The following is a 22334-nucleotide window of genomic DNA, read 5'->3' on the forward strand; positions in this document are numbered from 1 at the left end:
TCATGGTTCATCAGCTGATTCAGATTCAGTTGTATTGAGTTTGCCCACTAATGATGATAAACAAACTACAAGTTAGGTGCCTGCTGATATGAAAAACAGTAAGTTTTGGCCCCCTACTGTATTCTGGATGAATGGCATCCCTTCTAAAGTGTCTCCATGTGAGCAGAAAGAAGTGTATAGTAACAATGTGTACAGATCCAGAACTATTGTACATGGTGCAGAAGTAACCCTGACACATAAATTAAAACATAATCCTCTTGTTAATTGTGCATGTAATATGTGCCAAAGCAAGTCATCAGTGACTGGGCTCAGACTTTGTCCGGCATGCAGTCATTTGGCTAAGCACTGTAGAATCTTGTTTGAATGCAATGATTCTGTAGGTGTTTCTTTTTCTCATTTAAATGTAAACCCAAAAAGATATTAAGAGGATTGAATGCATGAGTTGTGAAAGGGTCACTTAGTAAAATGGGAGCATCTGGGAAAATTAGAATGTGAGGAAGGTGTCCCTACTAAGCGTGTACAAGTGTCTTGTAGGTACGAAGTCAAGGCCATGGCGACTCACACCTGTGATGCGAGACGACGGATTCGAGAGCCTATTGTCGTGTTCACTGAGCCTACCCGAGTGGAACCTGAGACCGAAGTGGAGTCTTGCTGGGAGTGAGCTGAAACCCCGGACATGGATTGGAGAATTTAAAATGAAATGTATTAATGCAATAATATGTGTTATAATCCTTTATATTGTTTGTATAATCTTTAGTTTGGAAAATTGTGTAAGTGTGTAATCAAAAGTAACTCGTAATGCTGTTTTAATTCTTAATTGTGAAACTTATATATTTTCTTTATATAAAATCATGCAGTAGAAGCTGGTATAGTTTGACACAAGTGGCCAGTTTTTAGGCAGTTTCTTATCAAGATGCGCTTGATTCCCAGAATTGAATGCAAGTTTCTGTAGCACCCTTTTTAGCCTAAGAAAATGTTGTTAAATGTTGAAATAAGGTTTAATATGCTTGCTTTTTACTATAAACTATTTGTGCGTGTAAGACCATATGCTTAACACTGCCTGTTATAATAATATACATGAAATTGTTTCTCATCAAGATAGGTTCGCATTTAAAATAGTTAGTAATCGTGTTCTATAGGGAGTAAACTGTCTAGTTTGAGTTAAAAGATGAAATAATTTGAAATAAAAAATAAGAAGCTTAAAAAGTAATTTTAAGAAAAAGAATAGAAGATGGGTTTTAAGAAAGTAAAAACTTTATAACTTGCTGTGAGCCTGTCTTGAAGTCGTGCCAGAAAGTGAAGGGATAGTTGGCATGAAGAGCGGAGTTCTCTTATCTAACAGCGTCAAGGTTAGAGTGTCTTCTTGCCATAGAAAAATTGGAAAAAACCTTGATTATCGCTGGAAATTGGAAAGCTAAGCGCACAACTAGAAAAGTGCAGCTGAAAAAAATAGGAGGTCGTCCGCAGTTCAGCTGAATTCGTGCTGTTAGGAAACTCACAGGACAGAGACATTACAATCTCACACATAAATAAAAAACAAATAGATTATCCATGAAGAGAAACTCTATATTGGGAAAAACATAAGATGGAAGTTCCCTATAATATCTGTTAAGCACATGCCTGTAAGGAGAGAAGGAAAACTAATTTGAAGAATAGAATGGCATGAGGGAATATATTATTAGACATTAATACATATAATCAATATAATCATAACTAATAGTGTTGTATATATTTCAGACAACACTCATATATTCAAAATAATATTATTTTCTTTGTTTCACCTAGCTTTTTAGATAGAGGAGGGGTCGAGAAATGAGAGGGTCAGATCATGATTGGATGTGTAGACCAGGTGTTATATTTTTATTAATTGTTGGCACAAGGCTCTAAATTTTTAGGCTGTTGTGTGCCAAACAGATAAGAATTGGACTTGATAAAGATTCTCCATGTATTCCTATGGAGGCAAATCCTATAAAAACTCACACTTTTCGCAAAAGCATACCACATTCAAGACCTTTGCTTGACAGGGTGAAGTGGTCCATCACTTGCAGATCTCCACCAGACTGATTCCTTTGTTCACGCTACTTTTCCTTATAATAGGAGGTAAGCATATTACTAACATTATTATATCTTACATGTATTGGTTGCATTGCTATAAGGTTTTGAAACTATGTTTTGGTTTTAAGAGTGTTATATTGAATGAAACTGAAATATAGAAGTGGGTGGTTGTAGACTGCATGTGTTGGAATTTGGAGGTCTGATCAACCTACCTTTTTCCAAATATTAAAAGCATTTTAATAAACCGAAGGAGCATTGCTCTGATTCGTAAAACTTAAAATGAATGAGTCTTGAGTGTCTTTCTTTCCGATTAAATAAAGGTTATATGGACTTACTTACAGCTCGTCCAGTGCTCGAACATAAACCACTAGGAGTTTATAACATCTCTGTCCTCCTAACGTCTCCCCTGAGTTAAGAGTGTGTGCAGAGTAAACAGAAAATAAATAAGACCGAATAAAAAGAGTACGTGAAAATCTGTGAAACACAGCAGACGTGACAGCAGCAATATCCTTTTTGTAGCGAAGTGACCAGAACTGAAAACAATATTCAAGATGAGGTCTTACTAAAGCATTGTAAATGTTTAACATGACTTCCCTTGATTTAAATTCAACATATACAATGTCCCTATATATCCAAGCATCTTGTTGGCCTTTTTTCTCTTTCCCACATTGTCTAGATGAAGACATTTCTGAGTCAACATAAACCCTAGATCTTTTTCACTCCTCCAGTTTCAGTTGTACAGATTGTCACCCATCATTTTAGATAACAGCACAACATTATATTGCAAAATTGTTCAAGTGAAAATGAAAACAAATAGTAAGTTCCCCCGTCACACACAACAGCAGCCTTGGAACAGTTTCATACAAAACGTGTCACCCCTTGAGGTACTGCGTCATCCGTGTCTCATTTTACAGAGTTTCATACAAGATTATTGTACTGTGTGTAATGAAATAAGGTTAAAATTAATAATTTAGGAAGGAGGACCAGTTACAAACCTTAGAATCACAATTCCATATGAAAGAATGGTAGAAATTAATGGGTCAGCGTGCTAAATGAGTTTTTTTTATTTTTATTGGTCAATAACAACAAAAAGTTATTTAACATGCATGTAATAATGCATCAAATAAGCAGCAAAAGAACACACAAACACTGATATATCTAACAAGTTATATAAATACAACAAACCAGTTTGTATAATAAGGAATAGCATTGCTCCTGCTATCCGGTTAATGTCAGAAAACCTCATTGAAGTGTGACTTTCTTTTGTGTTTATTCATTGCCATATGTATGGTGCAAGTATTGTCATCCCAAGTGTTTAGACAAACATATTCTTTTCACCGTTTGGCATATTTATTAGGGAATGTTTACTACACTTCTGATTAAAACTCTTCAAAAATACAAGGCAATATCCCCCACCAAAACCTAACATGAATTCCCAATTGTGGGTCTCCATATTAATATATTAACCATAAATTGTATTTATTTTCTTCCCTTGTTCATGATTTTTTTTGTTAATCTGCACAATTGCATGCAGTATCTTATAGAAGGAAAGCACAACCCAATCATGATAAAACAAAACCTAGACTTCTCTTTATAAGGAAGTTGCATTGAGCTAATCTCCAGCATTAGGAGTCAAAGTGGTCAGTGGTAACTACTTCTTCTTTTTCTTGCCCTTCTTGCCACCTTCTCCCTGCTGTGCATTCTGGTCTCCTCCCCCTGTCTTTTGGGTCCTAGTCTTCAGTTTTGGAATCGTCTCCGCCACATAAAGCATAATATCTTTACCTACAGCAGAAAAGAATAAAATAAGTTGTGCTAGGAAAACTGCCTTTTCTTAACCTTAAATACCTAAAATCAGACAATTTCCTCACTGCCCTTCAATTCTTCCTTTGGATTAGTCTCTGGTCTCAATTCTTCTGCTTTAATCATTTATTTTTCAATAAAGCACCCTGTATTTAAACAACACCATCAGACAAGGCTTTTGAGCCATTTTAAGATCAATGTAACACAGGTCATACGTTTTTAACAGTTATTTGACTTTGCCACAATTAAAGTTATACAGAAAACTCCAAGAATGGGAACTTTACTTTTTTTTTGTTGGACTTTATTTTTATTAATGACCAATAATGTATGTTGAACTTTAGGTCACAGAACCACACATATATCCATGGGATATATTTTATATTAAAGTGACTATATTAAAACAGCTATAAAACTGGGCAGGTTTGAAAGAAATACATGTATTTCACTTTAAAACACCTGGTCCTGCAGACAAAATTTAAAAATGTACTTTAATATATATTTATTATGACCCTCAAACTGTTACTCACGTGATTTAAACTGTTCCAGATACAAACTCCCATCCTCCTTCTTGAGCTGCACCCGTATTCTTCCTCGGAACTGCACATCGCGGTTCCATTCTCTTGGGTAAAGTTTATTCTGCAAGAAATACAAAGTGTGTGAATACTGTATCATGTGCAAAATACATTTTAAAACTCTCCAACAGTCTTGAGTAAAACAAACTACAGTACCTCAACAACAACATTTGCTCCTGCTGCTGTTAAAACTCCCATCCTCCTTCTTGAGCTGCACCCGTATTCTTCCTCGGAACTGCACATCGCGGTTCCATTCTCTTGGGTAAAGTTTATTCTGCAAGAAATACAAAGTGTGTGAATACTGTATCATGTGCAAAATACATTTTAAAACTCTCCAACAGTCTTGAGTAAAACAAACTACAGTACCTCAACAACAACATTTGCTCCTGCTGCTGTTAAAACATCTCTTATTTCAACATATGTTGGATTCTCTACAGCCTGAAAAAGAAAAAAAGTAAATGCATGGGCCCAAACAAATTATTAGCTTTATTTATTTATTTATTATTTCTTCCTGCCTTGTCAACTGGTATTCTCCTGCCTTCTGCTATGGTCTTCTTACTGTTTATGAATGCCGGGTATATGCAAATAAACCTGAAAAACAATAACGAGTCAGGTTATATAACACATGTTACTAGATGTATCTTAGATGTTTTGACAAAAACACCAATCTCTACGTTTTTAAATCAAGTTTCTTGAATTTCTAACTGTTAAAAGAAACTATACAAACAGTAAAGCTTGTATAGTAAACCAAGCATCTCCAATCTGACACAGGAAAACAAACCTTATACACCTCGTTATATGACAACATTCAACCGACGTTCAGCAAAACTGGTTTACAAATTGATTTATAATGTTTATACACTGCATGGCTCAGTCATTCGTATGGTTTAGCTAGATACACCGCGTTTAGGTAGTATACGCAAATCCATCCATTTGGTATGTTGCGTTTTATAAGTATCATCTCTTCGATCCGTAGGCGCGTCCGTAAAATAAATTATATATATATTATATATATATATATAATATATCGCCCTATTTAACTTACCTTTCTTTATCTGCAGGACTTTTATTTAAATGAGCCATTTTCACAGGCAGATTCCACAGCACTGTGCGCGTGTTATCCACAAATACACTCACAGAAGAGCTGAAAATACTGCTGATTGGCTCTTCTCTCATTGGTCAGGATCGCGTACCGGAAATCATATCAAGCCTTATCCCTCGCAACAATCCTGAATCTGAACGATTTTACTGGAGGAAACAGTTGTCAGTCAATTCTTTGTTCACGTCGATCAACTTTCAGGGTAACATTAAATATGTCCCTTGAAAACACGTTTTGTATACTATTGTTCCATAGCCATATCAATTAAAACATAGACAATAAAAAACGAAATTAAAATCAAAACGCAGCATGTTGTGATTGTATTAATGAAATCGGTTCCCTGTTTTTATTTTGGGGTCTGTGTTGTCACGGATATATAAATCATTGACAAAAAGTTACACACATCCCTGCAGCTGGGGCCTGTGTTGTCACGGATATATAAATCATTGACAAAAAGTTACACACATCCCTGCAGCTGGGGCCTGTGTTGTCACGGATATATAAATCATTGACAAAAAGTTACACACATCCCTGCAGCTGAAATCAGTTGGCGCAATGAGTAGTCCACGCGGTGCTGCTGCTGTGGCTTGCGGGAGTTTTTAAACTAACTAGAAAAAAACGACAGTTTTACTGAAGTAAGATAGCGTACTGTCCTAATAACTACAATATCTAATAACTATACAAAGCTCATGTCAGCTTTGCCGATGACACACTTGCACTTTGACAGAATCGCGCACCCAGTCATTATTTTTACTTTTTGCATGCATATTTGCCAACATCGAACGCATCATACACATGGGAGGAGTCAGGCGCAGAAAAACACTTCTTAATCCCATCCCGCAAATGTAACACAAATTGAATAAATTACTTGGGTATTTCAGGGGTTAAATCGTTTTGGGCCACTTATTTCAAAGCTGATTCTCACACAGGGAGAATCACTCTACCTCATCCATGTGTACTTATCACAGCCTAAAATGGATTTTGACAGAAAAACAGCAAAAATTATACAATAATCCCGGACGTCATCATTTGCAAAGACTATAGAGTTTCCGAGCACATCCAGTCTGCATTAACTAGCTGTGAACTCAAATGCTAATTTGAATTTTTTTCTCCAGTCGTCACATTGACGACTGGAGGTGACGATGGCCTATTAGGCATTTAAATAGGACTACTACGAATAATAATAATAATAATAATAATAATAATAATAATAATAATAATAATAATAATAATCATCATCATCATCATCATCATCATCACAAATGTCTTCTCAGTTCATGACAATTAGTAATGTTTTATAATTAAATTGCAAGTCATATTTTCATATGGTAATATAGATATGTTTGAGTATGTTTTGAGTTCACGCCTAGTTACTGCAGACTGCACGAGCTCGGAAACTCTTACTGAGTTACAGTCTTTGCAAATGATGACGTCCTGCATTATTGTATGATTTTTGCTGCTTTTGAATCAAAATCAATTTTGAGCCAGGATAAATACACATGGGTGAGGTAGAGGCATTCCCCCTGTGTGAGAATCAGCTTTGAGATAAGTGGCCCAAAATGATTTAACCTCTGAAATACCCAAGTAACTTATTTAATTTGTATTACATTTGCGGGATGGGATTAAGAAGCTGGAATCCGAATAGGAAGCTAGAATGTGAATAAGAAGCTGGTGAATAAGAAGCCAACTTTAGCATCATACTTTGGACTCCATTTATCAACAAGTAAGAGCAGGATTCCTATGCATTTTTACTGGTTACACTTTGCAGTGCTGCTGCTCGTGGGGTACGACTTGTTCACTAAAATCTTTAGTGTTTTTGCAAAGAGAAGACGATAACCCATCATAAGACACCAAAATATTTAGTGAGCAAGGTGTTTAAGGTGGGTACATGGGACATCCAAAGACGTGCCCCTATGTATACTGCATTGGTTATAAAGGGCTACATTTTGGGGTGCTGCTGCTCGTGGGGTAAGGCTTGCTCACTAAACTATTTAGTGTTTTTGCAAAGATGGGGTGAAAACCTATCTAGGGATACCTCGATATTTGTGAGCAAGGCGTCTAAGGAGGGGGGTAAATTGGGCATCAAAAAAGTGCCCTCATGCATTCTGTATGGGTTATAATGAGATACATTTTTGGAGTGCTGCTGCTCCTGGGGTAAGGCTTGCTCATTCAAATCTTTAGTATTTTTGCAAAGTAGAGACAATACCCTACACCAGAATAGTTAGTGAGCATGGCATCTAAGGGGGTAAATGGGTCATTAAATGACGTATCGCGTTCTGTATTGATTATAAAGTGCAGACGATAACCTATGTAGGGATACCTTAATATTTAGTGAGCAAATCATCTAAGGGGGTAAATGGGGCAAAATTCACGGGTAATATGTGTGGTATCATTATGCTGCTGATAAAGACTTTTTGATTAATATTTTCATTTTTCTTGAAAGAGGGAGTGATTATCCATTAAATGGTAGCAATATAATTGAGCAAGATGTGTAAAGTGAGTTCAAACACACAAGAAAGGACACCGCTTTGTCAACTACACCGCAGATAAGGAACCGGGAATAAGTAACCAACTTCCAGGTGGTCACGAAGAGCACCAAGTGTGATTTTCACTAACTCTACTGTGCAGAATAATTTTTTTTTCTATGGGTAAATATCAGGATTTTCTTCCTCTGCATTGGGATGCGGGACATTTGCTAGGAAATTGGGACTGTGCCAACCATATAGGGACTGTTGGCATGTATGTGTATGTCATAAAATGTTTCAGATACAAGTGTACATGCTTATTAAAGTAATTTGAATAGTGGTGTGACCATTCTGACACACCAAGTTTGTATTTATTTATTATTAATTAAAGATTGCACCATTATTATTCTGTCCTAAATCTTGTTGTAGGTTATTGTAGACTACTATTGTAGATTTCTGAATATTAAATATACTATTTTCCTATCATAGGTCTAACATAATGGATTTTCCGTTTCAGACACAGTAAGGTAATATGGTAATACCTCAAAAATTACTCAGTACAGCAATGTTTTAGTTCCTGGGAACATAAACTGTATCTTGTTTATCAATATATCAGGCATTTTTGATACCACCTTCCCTTACCTTTTAATGATTTTTACAATTATTCTCAGTTCTGTTGCTCCAATATTGAATTTTAATTCAATTCATAGTTTCAGAATTCAGCAGTATAATTACCCCATGTGTCTTCTGGTTTTCATTCTAACTAAGCTCTCAATTACTTAACTAAATCCTTTAATTAAAATAATAATTTGCTTAATTAGACTTTTTCTTTTTACTTGTTTTCAGCTCTAAAACAGTTGCAGGTTTCAAGTTACTGGTAGCTATAGCATTTTATAAGTAACTTGAACACTGCAACTTTTTAGGAGCTGAGAACAATTAAAAAGGTTGCAAATTATTAGTTGAATCAAGGGTTTAGTTAAGTAATTGAGAGCTTGGTTGGAATGAAAACCAGAAGACTCATGGGGTCTCCAAGACCAGGGTTGGGAAGCCCTGGCCTAGCGAGTTCAACTTTTGGATTTATCTGTAGCATTTTAGTTCCCTCCCGAGTAAGATGCACTGGTTGGCTTTCACTGCAGTCTACAGGATGCCACCTGCAGCAGTGATCAGAACGCCAACACCTTGTTACAGTGGCTTGCGAAAGTATTGACCCCCCTTGGCATTTTTCCTATTTTGTTTCCTTACAACCTGGAATTAAAATGGATTTCTGGGGGGTTTGTATCATTTGATTTACACAACATGCCTACCACTTTGAAGATGCAAAATATTTTTTATTGTGAAACAAAAAAGAAATAAGACAAAAAAACAGAAAACTTGAGCGTGCATAAGTATTCACCCCCCCAAAGTCAATACTTTGTAGAGCCACCTTTTGCAGCAATTACAGCTGCAAGTCTCTTGGGGTATGTATCTATAAGCTTGACACATCTAGCCACTGGGATTTTTGCCCATTCTTCAAGGTAAAACTGCTCCAGCTCCTTCAAGTTGGATGGTTCCGCTGGTGTACAGCAATCTTTAAGTCATACCACAGATTCTCAATTGGATTGAGGTCTGGGCTTTGACTAGGCCATTCCAAGACATTTAAATGTTTCCCCTTAAACCACTCGAGTGTTGCTTTAGCAGTATGCTTAGGATCATTGTCCTGCTGGAAGGTGAACCTCCATCCCAGTCTCAAATCTCTGGAAGACTGAAACAGGTTTTCCTCAAGAATTTCCTTGTATTTAGCGCCATCCATCATTCCTTCAATTCTGACTAGTTTCCCAGTCCCTGCCGATGAAAAACTTTCCCACAGCATGATGCTGCCACCACCATGCTTCACTGTGGGGATGGTGTTCTCGGGCTGATGAGAGGTGTTGGGTTTGCGCCAGACATAGCGTTTTCCTTGATGGCCAAAAAGCTCAATTTTAGTCTCATCTGACCAGAGTACCTTCTTCCATATGTTTGGGGAGTCTCCCACATGCCTTTTGGCGAACACCAAACATGTTTGTTTATTTTTTTCTTTAAGCAATGTTTTTTTTCTAGCCACTCTTCTGTAAAGCCCAGCTCTGTGGAGCGTACGGCTTAAAGTGGTCCTATGGACAGATACTCCAATCTCCGCTATGGAGCTTTGCAGCTCCTTCAGGGTTATCTTTGGTCTCTTTGTTGCCTTTCTGATTAATGCCCTCCTTGCCTGGTCTGTGAGTTTTGGTGGGCGGCCCTTTCTTGCCAGGTTTGTTGTGGTACCATATTCTTTCCATTTTTTAATAATGGCTTTAATGGTGCTCCATGGGATGTTCAAAGTTTCGGATATTTTTTTATAACCCAACCCTGATCTGTACTCCACAACTTTGTCCCTGACCTGTTTGGAGAGCTCCTTGGTCTTCATGGTGCCGCTTGCTTGGTGGTGCCCCTTGCTTAGTGGTGTTGCAGACTCTGGGGCCTTTCAGAACAGGTGTATATATACTGAGATCATGTGACAGATCATGTGACACTTAGATTGCACACAGGTGGACTTTATTTAATAATTATGTGACTTCTGAAGGTAATTGGTTGCACCAGATCTTATTTAGAGGCTTAATAGCAAAGGGGGTGAATACATATGCACGCACCACTTTTCTGTTATTTATTTTTTAGAATTTTTTTTAAACAAGTTATTTTTTTCATTTCACTTCACCAATTTGGACTATTTTGTGTATGACCATTACGTGAAATCCAAATAAAAATCAATTTTAATTCCAGGTTGTAAGGCAACAAAATAGGAAAAATGCCAAGGGAGGGTCAATACTTTCACAAGCCACTGTACACCCCTTGTATTGGTGATGTTTGTGCCATGGTAGTAAACATCAACCAAGTTGCTTTTCTACTTGCAAAAAAGACAAATGTTGTTAATACCCCTTTAGCTAATGTTTGCCAAGTCTATTCCAATTTAAGACAGCTAGCTTCACAAACATGAGCCAATGTACCTAGATCTGCATAGGCTGGGCTACAATAGACAAGTGGCCCAATGGAACCTCCTGCTCACCCATGAAAAAATGTACAGCGCAGAAAGCATCGAGTCTGACATGTTTGACAGACTACAATTTTGGAGGACCATTCTGTTCTCAGATGAATTCCACTTCCAACAATCGAAATAGGCACAGACGGAGGGCTGGAGATGAATTGTGGAACAATTGCTTTAAGATGACATAAAATATGATGGCTACAGCGTCATGGTCTGGGGTGCGATTTGGTTCAGTAGAAAGACAGAGTAGGTGTTCATAAAGGGGCATCTTAATTTGGCACATCACACTGCTGTCTTTTAAAACCATCTTATACGAAGGAAGACCACATGCCATATGTCCAGAATCACCACTACCTGAGAGAGACAAGAGAGGCTGAATGCTTCTTCCCTGGACTTCTAGAGTCCTGACATAAACCCTATCGCACATGTCTGGAAACACCTCAATAAACAATGGGGGAAACTTGAGAATGAACTACAGAATAGCAAAATTTGAGCCACAGTGCAATGGAGAATCTCATGGATTTCATGCCTGCACTGGTTCAGGCCTGCATGATGCAAAAAGCCAAGCTATAAGAAACTGATGTGTTTGTTTCTGCTAATGTTGTGTTGCACTGTGGTATAATAAATGTCACCTCTATTTCAAGTCTGCTCATTTTAACATAGCAGGGCACGAATATATAGTACTTTTTATAAAATAACATTTAGTTTGATCACACCAAATTGATTTGTTTTATTGGATACATTTACAAAACAAATCAAATAAATTAAATGCAAGGCAACATTTATATAAATAACTTGCACGTGTTTATTAGTCATTCAAAGAAAAAGTTAAAAAGAACCATCATTCATTATCATACGAAATAGCGAAACAGAGTGCTGTTCTCCTCCAGCGTCAAGGTAGCAGTATTTGGGTTGCAGGTTGCTTTCATTGAGATCAGCAGGTAAATCTGTTTTTAAACATACCTTAATAGAGCATCACTGCAATATAAATACAGTGGCTTGTATACTTCTGCAGTGTTTGGTTGCTAGCCCCATCAGAGTGTAGCAGAGCCAAAATTCCTTTGAAAAAGTTATACACCTCCCAGGGTTAGAAACTAACAAAACGGGGGTAACTAGTCCTTATGTAAAGTTCCTGAGTCGGAATCAACAACAGCTGTCGGAGTTCTTAAAATACTAGGCTTCAATTTTATTTTCCTAAAAAATTAACAAACAGATACAATAAACACTAATGCTCACTCCCAGATACTTTGATTGGGTCTCTGCATCTGCCTTCACCACATTCCAAACCCCAATAAAGTCTGTGCAGACAACACCGTTGACAGCATACTTCACATACCAAAATCACTGCCTCAGTAATGCAACTATTTGTAGAACCATCCAAAATAACCAACAAATATTTAGCAGTTGCCACTCTGATTAACTGGGCTGAACGCTGGGTCCTCACAACAGTGTGTTTAGATTTTCTCCACATTTAATCCATTAGTCTCCTCCAGGTCACATGTCCATTCAAAATCAGAACACATTCGTGCATGCTTTGCAAGGGTGTGAGCTGTTCTAAAAAGCACTTCACTTTAAAACTTCCAAAGGTGTTTACGGTGTTTAGTAATTGTTACGCTTTTGATGTGCTTTGTATGATAGCATTTGCCTTCACCAGTTGCAGTTATGACTACTGAATTTTTCATGCTCTTTACAATCGACTCTCTTAAAGGTAGATGACCAGTCACAATTTACCATTGGCTTTTGTCACACTTTTTTACTTCAGAAGATGCAATACACTATTAATTTTATTTGTTACCATCGTTTAAACATATGCTTTCCATATTATAAGCTAAATCTACTTTCTAAACATCAAAACAGCATAAAAACATCAAAACACAAAATAGCTCAAGTGACTAGCCATTTCCTCACATTATGTTTCTTTGAAACTGACCATATGAAAGTGTTCTAATGTTTTACACTAAATCTTGTAATATAAATGTTAGTATTAAGACATTTAAGCAATCATCCCTTAAATCTATATAGTTTAAAATACCTTAATATTTTACATAAATTAAAGCTCGACCTACCATAAGTGTGTTGTGTTCAAGCAATTGGGCTTTTTCAAAAAAAATTCATAATTGGAAAATGAAGCAATGTGAGAAAATTGCCATATTTTTATAGTTTTGATGTCTAAAAAATTTGTTTATACCTTAAGTTCAGTTATACCACAACAATGAATACATGAATAGCATAAGCAAGTACATGGACAAAATTCAATGAAACTCTGATGCATTTGCATAATGCAAAATTCAGCATGACAAGGGTAGATGGATGTTTGAGTTCTGTGTGGCTGTTTTGTAAGAATTATGAATGTTTGTTCACCACTGCTACACCCGGTTAGAAAATTGGCTTTTCCTGCATTTTTTAAACGCAAGCCTGTGAACGTGAGAGTATATCTGTACACTTTTTTTAGGCACTCGACCACAGAACTACTGAGACAGACATCAACTAGTCCTTACAGTTATAATTCACCTTGGGCAATGGACGAGCATTAGTTTTTAATCCTGACCTCCCCTATATCTTCTGCCCTGCAACTGTAATTTCAGCAAACAATTTCTTATGATGAACTGTATAAATGAAGCATCCAGAAAGTTCCATAGGAGAATAATAAAAGATGGATACAAGTTTGGAACATTTGGGATATATCAAAGCAGTTACCTTGTTCACCATGTAGAGAACAGTACAAGCGACAGATAGATACAATCAGTGCATAGTAATCAACAGTTTGAATGAGGACCCTAAACAGGCCATATTCCATATATTATATTTTATCTTCTGTTTTGTTGTTCACAATTAATACTTTCCATTGTACAATCTTGTACATTACAAGTCTTATAAATGTGTTTCACCTTTAATGAAACTACTATAGGGTATATTGCTGAAATGAACTTGTCAATTTCCACATTCTGTTTTATTTTGATTTTATAGTAATTAAAAAAAAAAAAAAAAAAAAAAAAAAAATGTAAAAAATAAGCAAACAATATCATATTCTAATATTTATCACACCTCAAAGCTCAACATATTGAAGACTGGAGTTGTTTAAAGATAGTGCTCAAATTAAAAAAGAAAAATTGACATAAGAATGTGACAGTAGAGAAGTTCATGATGGTGCAGTAAAAGGTGAAGCGACTTAGTAAATATATATTAAAATGTTAGGGTTTTGGGCATCACCTGCTAGCAAAATTATCCTTATAGACTTGTGCTTTATTATTGGAAAACAAATCTTATGATAAAAGCAATTATAAAATTAAGCAGTCTGAAAGGGTTTTGAATGAACAAGGATTAAAAAAAAAAAAAATAGTTGCTACAGCCTCTCTTTTATAAACCATGGCTGCAAAACTAATATTCTGCGTGTTGAAAATAGCTGTACCCTGTTATTGGTTGAGGACAGACTGTCACTGAAGACTAAGCCTCAGTGTCACATTAAATGAAAGGATACAGTGAATGACTGAGCTGCGCTATGTCACAGATAACCCTCTGAAGCACAGCAAACAATTACATTTTGGTTAAGGGAAACTTTCACTTTACTGAGTTAGCTGACAATGTGTGATACAGTATACAAGTGTAAACAATATTACAAATGCTCACCATCTAAAAATAAACACATTAAAGCTTAAGAAATAACTGTACATTATAGTATGCCTTTCTTTCCTTTCATGAGAAAATTATGTTAGCACTTTGCATTGTAGAAGGCAGGGTTTATTTCTTACAGATTAAGTGATATTTATGTGCCATACACTAAATATGGAACAATTATGATATATAATTCATATAAATATGAATCTTGAACACTGACTGCTTGAGAAAAAACTACACAAAAACACCAATACATACAGTAATAATTTATTTTGAAATTTTCATTAGTCCTTTTGAGACATTACCAAATGCCTCATTATTAAAAGAGCAGCCATCACACCTCAAATAACAGAATATACAACAAGTTAACAGCATAGCAAAGGATCTACCTACTTTCTGGTAAAATCTATTTCAGATAAAATAATCTCATCCAAGGTTTTAAGGTTACAGATAACTCCTTACTTATTCTCATAGCACACACAAATTAGTGTAATTTGTTACACCACAGCTACCTATACACATCATGTGACCACAGAAACTGTTACTTCAGGAAACAAACCATCAGATCAAGTCATGCAGAAGAGCAGGATGGGGAAGGATTTTTTTTTTTTTTTTGCAACAGGATCTCTTTTAATGTTGTTTGCATGATAGACAGACCTACTGCCGAATTCTCGCCTTGCTTTTAAAAAATCAAGTTATAATATTAGTACAACACAGTACTTCTGAAATAGTGTTTTACTGGCTCCAAATTGTGTATTTTTTTTCTTTCTTTATTCAAGCCAAGCAAGACATAAGTTTATGGCAAGGATTAATTTTAAATACATGAAAAACAATCTGTACAGTACAAATATGCTTGCTTTACCAACTAAATTAATCTCATTCTGTTAACCAAGTGTACCAGCCACATCTACCAGCAAAGATAGTTTCTTTATCAAATATGACTTCCAGAACAGTTACCCTCTAGAAAAGAATCAATTTATTTACACTTCTTTCTTTTTTTTTTTTAAAACCAACAGTCTACATAGCAATTGTACCAAATTATACATTAATAGTGATCAGTTCCTAGTTAAAATCACAATAAAGTTTTTTTCACACAGACGTCACAAGGTATGACCCAGAAAGGCGTCTGGGGCTCTGATTTCCACTAGACTCAGCACTATCACCTTTGGAGTCTCGTTTCTTTGTGCTGCTGTTTATGGGTGTTGGAATCTGTGATGGCCGCGCAGAGCCGTTATCAGTGCTGCTCTTCCTGGGGTTGGGATTATAATTAAAAGGTGTTACTCTTGCAGCAACAGCACCACTGGGTGAGCTGTGCTTACTTGAGTTTGTAGAACTAAAAGGAGTGCGCTCGGTAACAGGGTTTTCAGAAGTCTCTGGTGTAGCAGCAGGATAACTTGCTACTGACTTGGTCTCTGCTGCCTTTTTTTCAGGGCTTTCATTCATAATAAATGAATTCACATGATGCTCTAGTCCCGTTGTGCAAACAGCCACAATGTCATTTACTGCAGCTTGTTTGGACTGTGTGTCTTTAGGGTCTGGATCATCAATAGTCAATTTTTCTGGCACACTGTCAATTATTGGGGGAGTATTTCCAGTTGGCGATTTCCCAGACCTGGGGTTATTGATAGGACAGTCCTCAATTCTCACCCACACATCCTCTGTCTTGGACACAGCAGGAGCCATTTGATGAACCACTGAATCAGCATCACTTCCATCACCAGACGGATTTTGGGGATTTTCACTTTCTTTGATCTTCCTCCATGTTCCTTTCAAAGGGGTATGGATTTCTTTGCTCTGCTTGCTTCCTTGAGCAAAACTTGCATGTTGCCTTTCATCTTCACTTTTTCCCTTTTCACTTGACTCAGAAGATGCAGAAAGGATGGAGGAGGAGCTCCCAGTTCTTTTCCAAGTGCTAACTCTTGGGAGAGATGAAGAGTGCTTGCTATGCTCACGCTTCCAAGTGCCGGACCTGTTAATTGGGAGTCTGGATGGGCTCTCAGAATGTGAACGGGCAATGTCATGCCTTCTCAGAGACCTATCATCCCCATTTTCAGAAGAGTTTTGGCTTTGGGGGGATTTCCTCCAACAACTACCTTGATATGGCAAGGTTAATGACATATCTGGAAGTGATGGACTTAAAACTGGTGTGTGGGACTGGGATCTGTTGGGGGAGACTGGTCTTGATGTAGGTGACAATGATTCAAATGAGGCAGACTCTTCTAGTTTTCTCTTCAGTGTTGGACTAGGAGCTTCTTTGATAAAGGTTGACTGACGGACCAGTACCGGTCTTTCTGATCTATCAGACTCACTTCCACTTGATTTTGTTGAAGACATCCTTGACAATTCTACTTTTTTAGAAGAACCTGCAGCTGCACTCTGGTTCAAGCCTTTTGAAGCAGACTCACTTCTCGGAATCCCACTAGTACTTCTTGGTAAACAACTTTGCTTGGTTGGAGTTTGCTGGCCTAAATGCCTTCCGGGGGATGTATAAGACATTCTTCCTGAGCCTGATGACTTAGTTGATGCTGTACTTGGAGATGATGTGCGAGGCAATTGTGATAACTTGTTGGGAGGACTGATTCTATTTCTTCCAGGTGATACAGAAGTACGACCAGGTGACTGCACAGGTCTTGATAAAGTCTGCTGTGCAGGTCTAGAGGGAGTTGTATCTCTTGATCCCGACCTGGATGAGCCTTTGCTTGATCCTCCTTGAGCCCCCTGTTGTCTGTTTGCAGAGCTGGGGTCAGATTTTGCAGGAGTTTTAACACCTCTTGGCGAGTTACTGGAAATCTGCCCTGTGGTTGGAGCTTTTAGAGGGGTGTTTTTTGGTGGAGTCTTCTTGGGAATTGGGCTGGTGCTGGGGGAGCTGTTTCTTATACCAGGAATATGGATCATAGTCCTTCCACGAGAGATCAAGGGAACAGGAGCCTGATGTTTTGGTATAGAAGAAATGTCAACACTGGATCGTGCTTTACCGGTTATCAGACTTTTATAAACCTTCTTTCCTCCTTTTAAAGCTTTTGCTTGTTCCTCTTCTTTCTTTTTGGATTCCGAGGTGCTCTTCTCTCCAGGCTTTAAGATCCTTGGACCTTTATTTGAGGCAACAGGCTTCTCTTCTTGATCAGATGCAAGGTGGAAGGGAGATCCTAGAGAGATGCCCGATTTAAGAGACAGTATTGAATCAGAGTCCGAAGAGGCCTGTCTGGAAAGGCTAGCAGCAGCAGCCTGATGTAAGCTACTTACAATAGAATTAGCACCTTCTTGAATAGCCTTCCAGTCAAAAGTTTCAGAATCAGGAGAGTGTGCCTGCTCTGAAATAGGACTTTGTATATCTCTTAGATCCAATGTTAAATCTGGCTCTTCTGTTAAAATCCCCCCAATATGTTTGTCATCATTTGTTGCATTGTCACCTCCATGGCTTTTGGCAGGCTGTTTTTTCTTCTTGGGCATAGCAGAACTAATACATTCTTGTAGAAGATCATCTTCTGAGTCAATGCTAAGAGAGCTAAGAGAACTGTTTCTGGAAAAGCACACAGGAGTGTCTTCAACGTTAAATGCCTTTGGAGCATAACCTGAAGCCTGGGGCCTCGATCCTTCCACCTGGACACTTGAATTTTCTTTCTGACGATCAAGACTACTTTCTTTGTTATTGTTTTCTTGGTCAATATCACTTAATGAACTGAGAGATGAATTTCTTGAAAAACACACTGGGGTGTCTTCAATAGAAAAGTTCTGCATTTTTTCATCTGTAACAGAGCCTATGTTATCTTTGGATGCCTGTGGAAATGTTGCTTGTTTTTGCAACAGTTTTGCAGGGCCTCTATTAGGACCTGGCCTCTGGTACACTTGCGTTCTACTTACAGGTGGGTGGTTGGACGTTTGCTCATTAACATTTCTTGTGGATGCTTTTTTATGTTCTTTTTCTTTTTTAAGTTCAGCTTTCTCTTTAGAAAAATCTAGTTCATCATCATCAAAGTCTAATGAACTCAGGGAATCATTGCGTGAGAAACAATAAGGGGTGCCCTCTACTGGACTATAGTGATGCGGGGAATCAAAAGCAAAACTTCCACGTACACGTTCTTCGCTATTTGGAGGCTTATTACTACATTCCCTGGAATTTTTGGGATCTCGTTTTTTGGCATCCTTATTTTTATCAGGGTAAGTGCCTGAGGAAAAACTGTTAGGAGGCTTCATCACTCGAGCTCGGTATTCACTGCTTTGCGGCATTGGTTTTACTGGAGAAGTAGGTTTCTTTTTCTCAGTATCTTGTTGCCTTGGGTTACCTGGAGATGTAGATGTCTGCTGTACCTGATCTATAATTTTCTTTACCCTGAAAGGCTTATGACTTTTACCCTTTGGCATTGCTGAACTAATACACTCATATAGTATGTCATCGCCTTCTGCTTTTTCATCATCCAGAGGTAAACAGGGAGCAGCGGAGCCTTTTACTGTATCTTTGCCATCTATGCTTCTTCCCTCCATTGGAATAGTGTCTCGTCTTTCCATGGCAGATGACCCAGTACCCTGGGTTTCAATATTAGAACTTTCAGTGTTAGCAAGCTCATTTGGAGGTGACTCTATGGTTAGGTCGCTTAGAGATGTGGCTGTAGAAAAGTTAATTGGAGTTCCCTCAACACAGTATACTCTAGGCATGTCTTCTCCATGTGTGAAATTAGCATTTTTTTGCTGCTGTCCTCGGTTTTGAGAAGGGAGGAGTTTATATACAGGAAGCTGGCTTGGTTTTCTGGCGACAGGAGGCGGCTTTTTGTTTTTTCTTGAAGACTTGGTTGGCATGGCTGAATTTATACATTCTTCCAATATATCAATGTCATCATCGTCAGAATCATTAAGTATATCTTTTTCAGGTTCACTGGAATTAGGTGGTTTATCCTGACTCTCATGTTCTTTTGTGTCTTCCTCCTTTTCAGGTTCTCCATTTCCATGATCATCTTCATGTACAGGAGGCATTATTTGCAGTGTTACATCTTTCTGAATAAAGGGCTCATCAAGACTCAGAGCACTTAAGCTTGATGAACAAGAGAAGCCATCTGGAGTGCTTTCTATTGCAAAATGTAACATAGTATCATTATCTGGAAGAACCTGGACTCTCTGAATAGCAGCATTTACAGCAACATGCCTTGGAGCCAACTCTCTCTCATCAGCATTATTAGGCACTTTCACTTTGTTTTTCATTTGACCTGCATGTGGTGGAGGAGGGGTCTTGCTTCTGCTTGGGGGCATTGTCTGACCCGGACTATCTGGCAGATCACTTGGACTGATAATTCCACTGACCATTCCACTGCAAGGTTCACTCTGTACAGAGCTGGCAATCGAGTGACTCTCAAAGCTGTCCAAAGAACTTACAGAAGTACACCTGCTAAACATTAGAGGAGTTTCTTGTACGTAATGTTCTGGAGGGCTTTTTGGAGTCTGTGCCCCACTTTTGAATGGAGATTTGGCACCGGACGAGAACTCAACAGCTTTATGTCTTGATCCATCAGAACTTGCCACATTAGAGGACTGATGTCTTTGGGCTTTCATTCTTGTATACTGAGAAGAGGTCTGGTCTTCAGCCATGGGCGTGTCAGCACATAAAGAACCATTAGAATCTTTGTCAGCAATAGGCAAAGTTGGGTAGTTATTTGCAACATTCCTGTGCTGCTCACGCCCTTCCATCTCATCCTCTGCAGACGACAAAGACGACAGGGAACTGCCCCTGGAAAAACAGATTGGTGTGTCTTCAACACAGTACGTCTGTATAGTTTCTTGATTGATGGAAGGTGCCTTGCCTGTGGTAGACTTTTGGAGTACCCGAGTTGGACCTGATCTTGTCTGGGCTGAGGATGGGTGAAGTTGGTTTTGTCGGACAGAATTTTTGGTTGATGGACCAGAGCTGCTTCCACTGTTTTGTGTTATATGATCCTTCGTTGAGTTCTGAACAGAAGTAGCCTTTGAATGTCCATACTTTTGAGATGACGGGACTTCAGAGGAGTACTTTATACTGTAGTCAATGGGTTCAACATGGTGGTGTTCGTCACTATACTTTATTCCATAATTTGTTGGCTGATCCTCTTCATCATGTTGCTCTTCTTCTGAATACCGCTCGCTATAATTGGTTGGCTTATCATCATCATAGTCATCTACCGGGCAGTGTGATGGATTCATCTTTTGTTTAATTCCATGATTAGAACCAGATCCAGTTTGCTCTGAGCCGTTACAGCCTCTTTGTCTGAAAGGACCAGGACACAGCGCCTGTCCAAATCGTGGGGGGAATTTCATATGCTTATCAGCGGCCTCACTACTGTTTTCTGTGTAAATTGAATACCCCTGGTTTTGAGTCCTTGATGTTTTTTGTTCGTTCCTCTTCATCTCATCTTCCACAAGATGTTTAGGTCTTGGCCACCTTTCATTTTGGCTAGGGCTTTGCCTTCCTGAATTTAACTGTTCATCTGAATATTTAAGACTGTAATTTATTGGGGTGTCCATCTCTCCATCATTATCTTCCATATGGTTGGCACTGTGTATCTTGTGGGCTAGGTCAGCAGGATACTTTCCATAACTGCAAAACTTCCCTTCCTCATCCTCTGAATAGGATTCCACTGACTGCTTCACCTGACCCCTTTTACCATATCCATCATCATCCTCTGAATAGGATTCCACAGATGGCTTCATCTGACCCCTTTTACCATACCCATCACTGCTGCTAACACTGTTTAGGCTGTCATTTGATGCTCTACATTCAATTTTTCCATATGGCATAGGGCATGTCCTACTGGGATGCTCTTGTTTGTTAAAGTGATACGCATTAGAGTGCGTGTGAGAAGCGGATGTTCGTCTCGGGCCACTCCTTTCCTCTTGTCGACAATGCAGATCTGCTGAAGACCCTGTACTTCCATCATCTTGGGATATATGTATGCTCTGCACTTCTTCCATGACCTTGGCAATCTGTGCAGCTGTCGTAGATATCTGCATTCCAATTCTTTTTGAAGAATTTTCTGAAGGATGGAACCCACCAGGTCCTGGTCCTCGCCTTTCTCTTTCAGTGCTTCTGTCTTTTTCAGTCCTAGAACTTTCTGTATTTCCCCTAGTTTCACTAGAGGTTGAGCCGGGCAGTACAGTAGTGTTCATATAAGGAGAGAGAACAGTCAAATTGGTAGCATTAAAACTCTCAGACCTACACATCCCATCTTCATTGTGCCGTCCAGAGTCCAAAACGTATTCACTGTACACATTTTGCTTGTGTCTTTGTTTGTTTCGATGGGATGCTTTGGGGCTCAAATTGTCGATGTTATCAAAAGTTTCTGATAAATGTTGTGCATCCAGTTCTTCTATCAAAGCTTTCTGTTTTCTGACATGCAAGGAAGGTAAGCTAGATCCAGGGGACATAATGTTTGCATCCTTATATTTAGCAGGTCGGTTGGCCATTAGGTTTCGTAAAGCAGCAGCGCTGCCCATTGCAATCATTTTGTGCTTTGAATGAATAAGGTTCTTAAGCATGCTCACAGCTCCCAAGTCCCATAAGGCCTCTTGGTCCTTTACATTGCGAGCTGAAAGGTTCCATAGAGTTCCACATGCATTACTAACTATTGTTAGGCTGTGAGATTTCAAGTGTTGTAACAGCGTCTGTAGGCAGTTATTTTCTCGCAGTATCTGCCTAAAAAAAAAAAAAAAGACAACACACACCCTGTTTAGTG

The 22334-nt window shown here is 38.3% G+C and overlaps 2 protein-coding genes across 6 annotated transcripts in view; both read right to left on the minus strand.

Moving 5' to 3' along the window:
- Window positions 1-3108: 3108 nt before the first annotated feature.
- Window positions 3109-5637, minus strand: srp19 (signal recognition particle 19). The gene is made up of 5 exons (XM_041250441.1): window positions 5473-5637; window positions 4943-5018; window positions 4794-4865; window positions 4383-4491; window positions 3109-3837 (listed from the first exon to the last, which is right to left on the minus strand). Exons 1-5 carry the CDS (start codon window positions 5601-5603, stop codon window positions 3707-3709), a joined length of 519 nt encoding a protein of 172 aa, XP_041106375.1. The 5' UTR covers window positions 5604-5637; the 3' UTR covers window positions 3109-3706.
- A 9602-nt stretch (window positions 5638-15239) lies between these two features.
- Window positions 15240-22334, minus strand: part of LOC121315888 (adenomatous polyposis coli protein-like) — a 57558-nt gene continuing 50463 nt past the window's right edge. For all 5 annotated transcript variants that reach the window (XM_041250484.1, XM_041250455.1, XM_041250465.1 and 2 more), the window contains one exon: window positions 15240-22294. In XM_041250484.1, the coding sequence (XP_041106418.1) occupies window positions 15730-22294 (6565 nt within the window). In that variant the 3' untranslated portion in view covers window positions 15240-15729. The remainder of the gene's footprint in view (window positions 22295-22334) is intronic.

Source organism: Polyodon spathula, chromosome 1 (assembly GCF_017654505.1).
Source record: "Polyodon spathula isolate WHYD16114869_AA chromosome 1, ASM1765450v1, whole genome shotgun sequence".
NCBI classification, from domain to species: Eukaryota; Metazoa; Chordata; class Actinopteri; order Acipenseriformes; family Polyodontidae; genus Polyodon; species Polyodon spathula.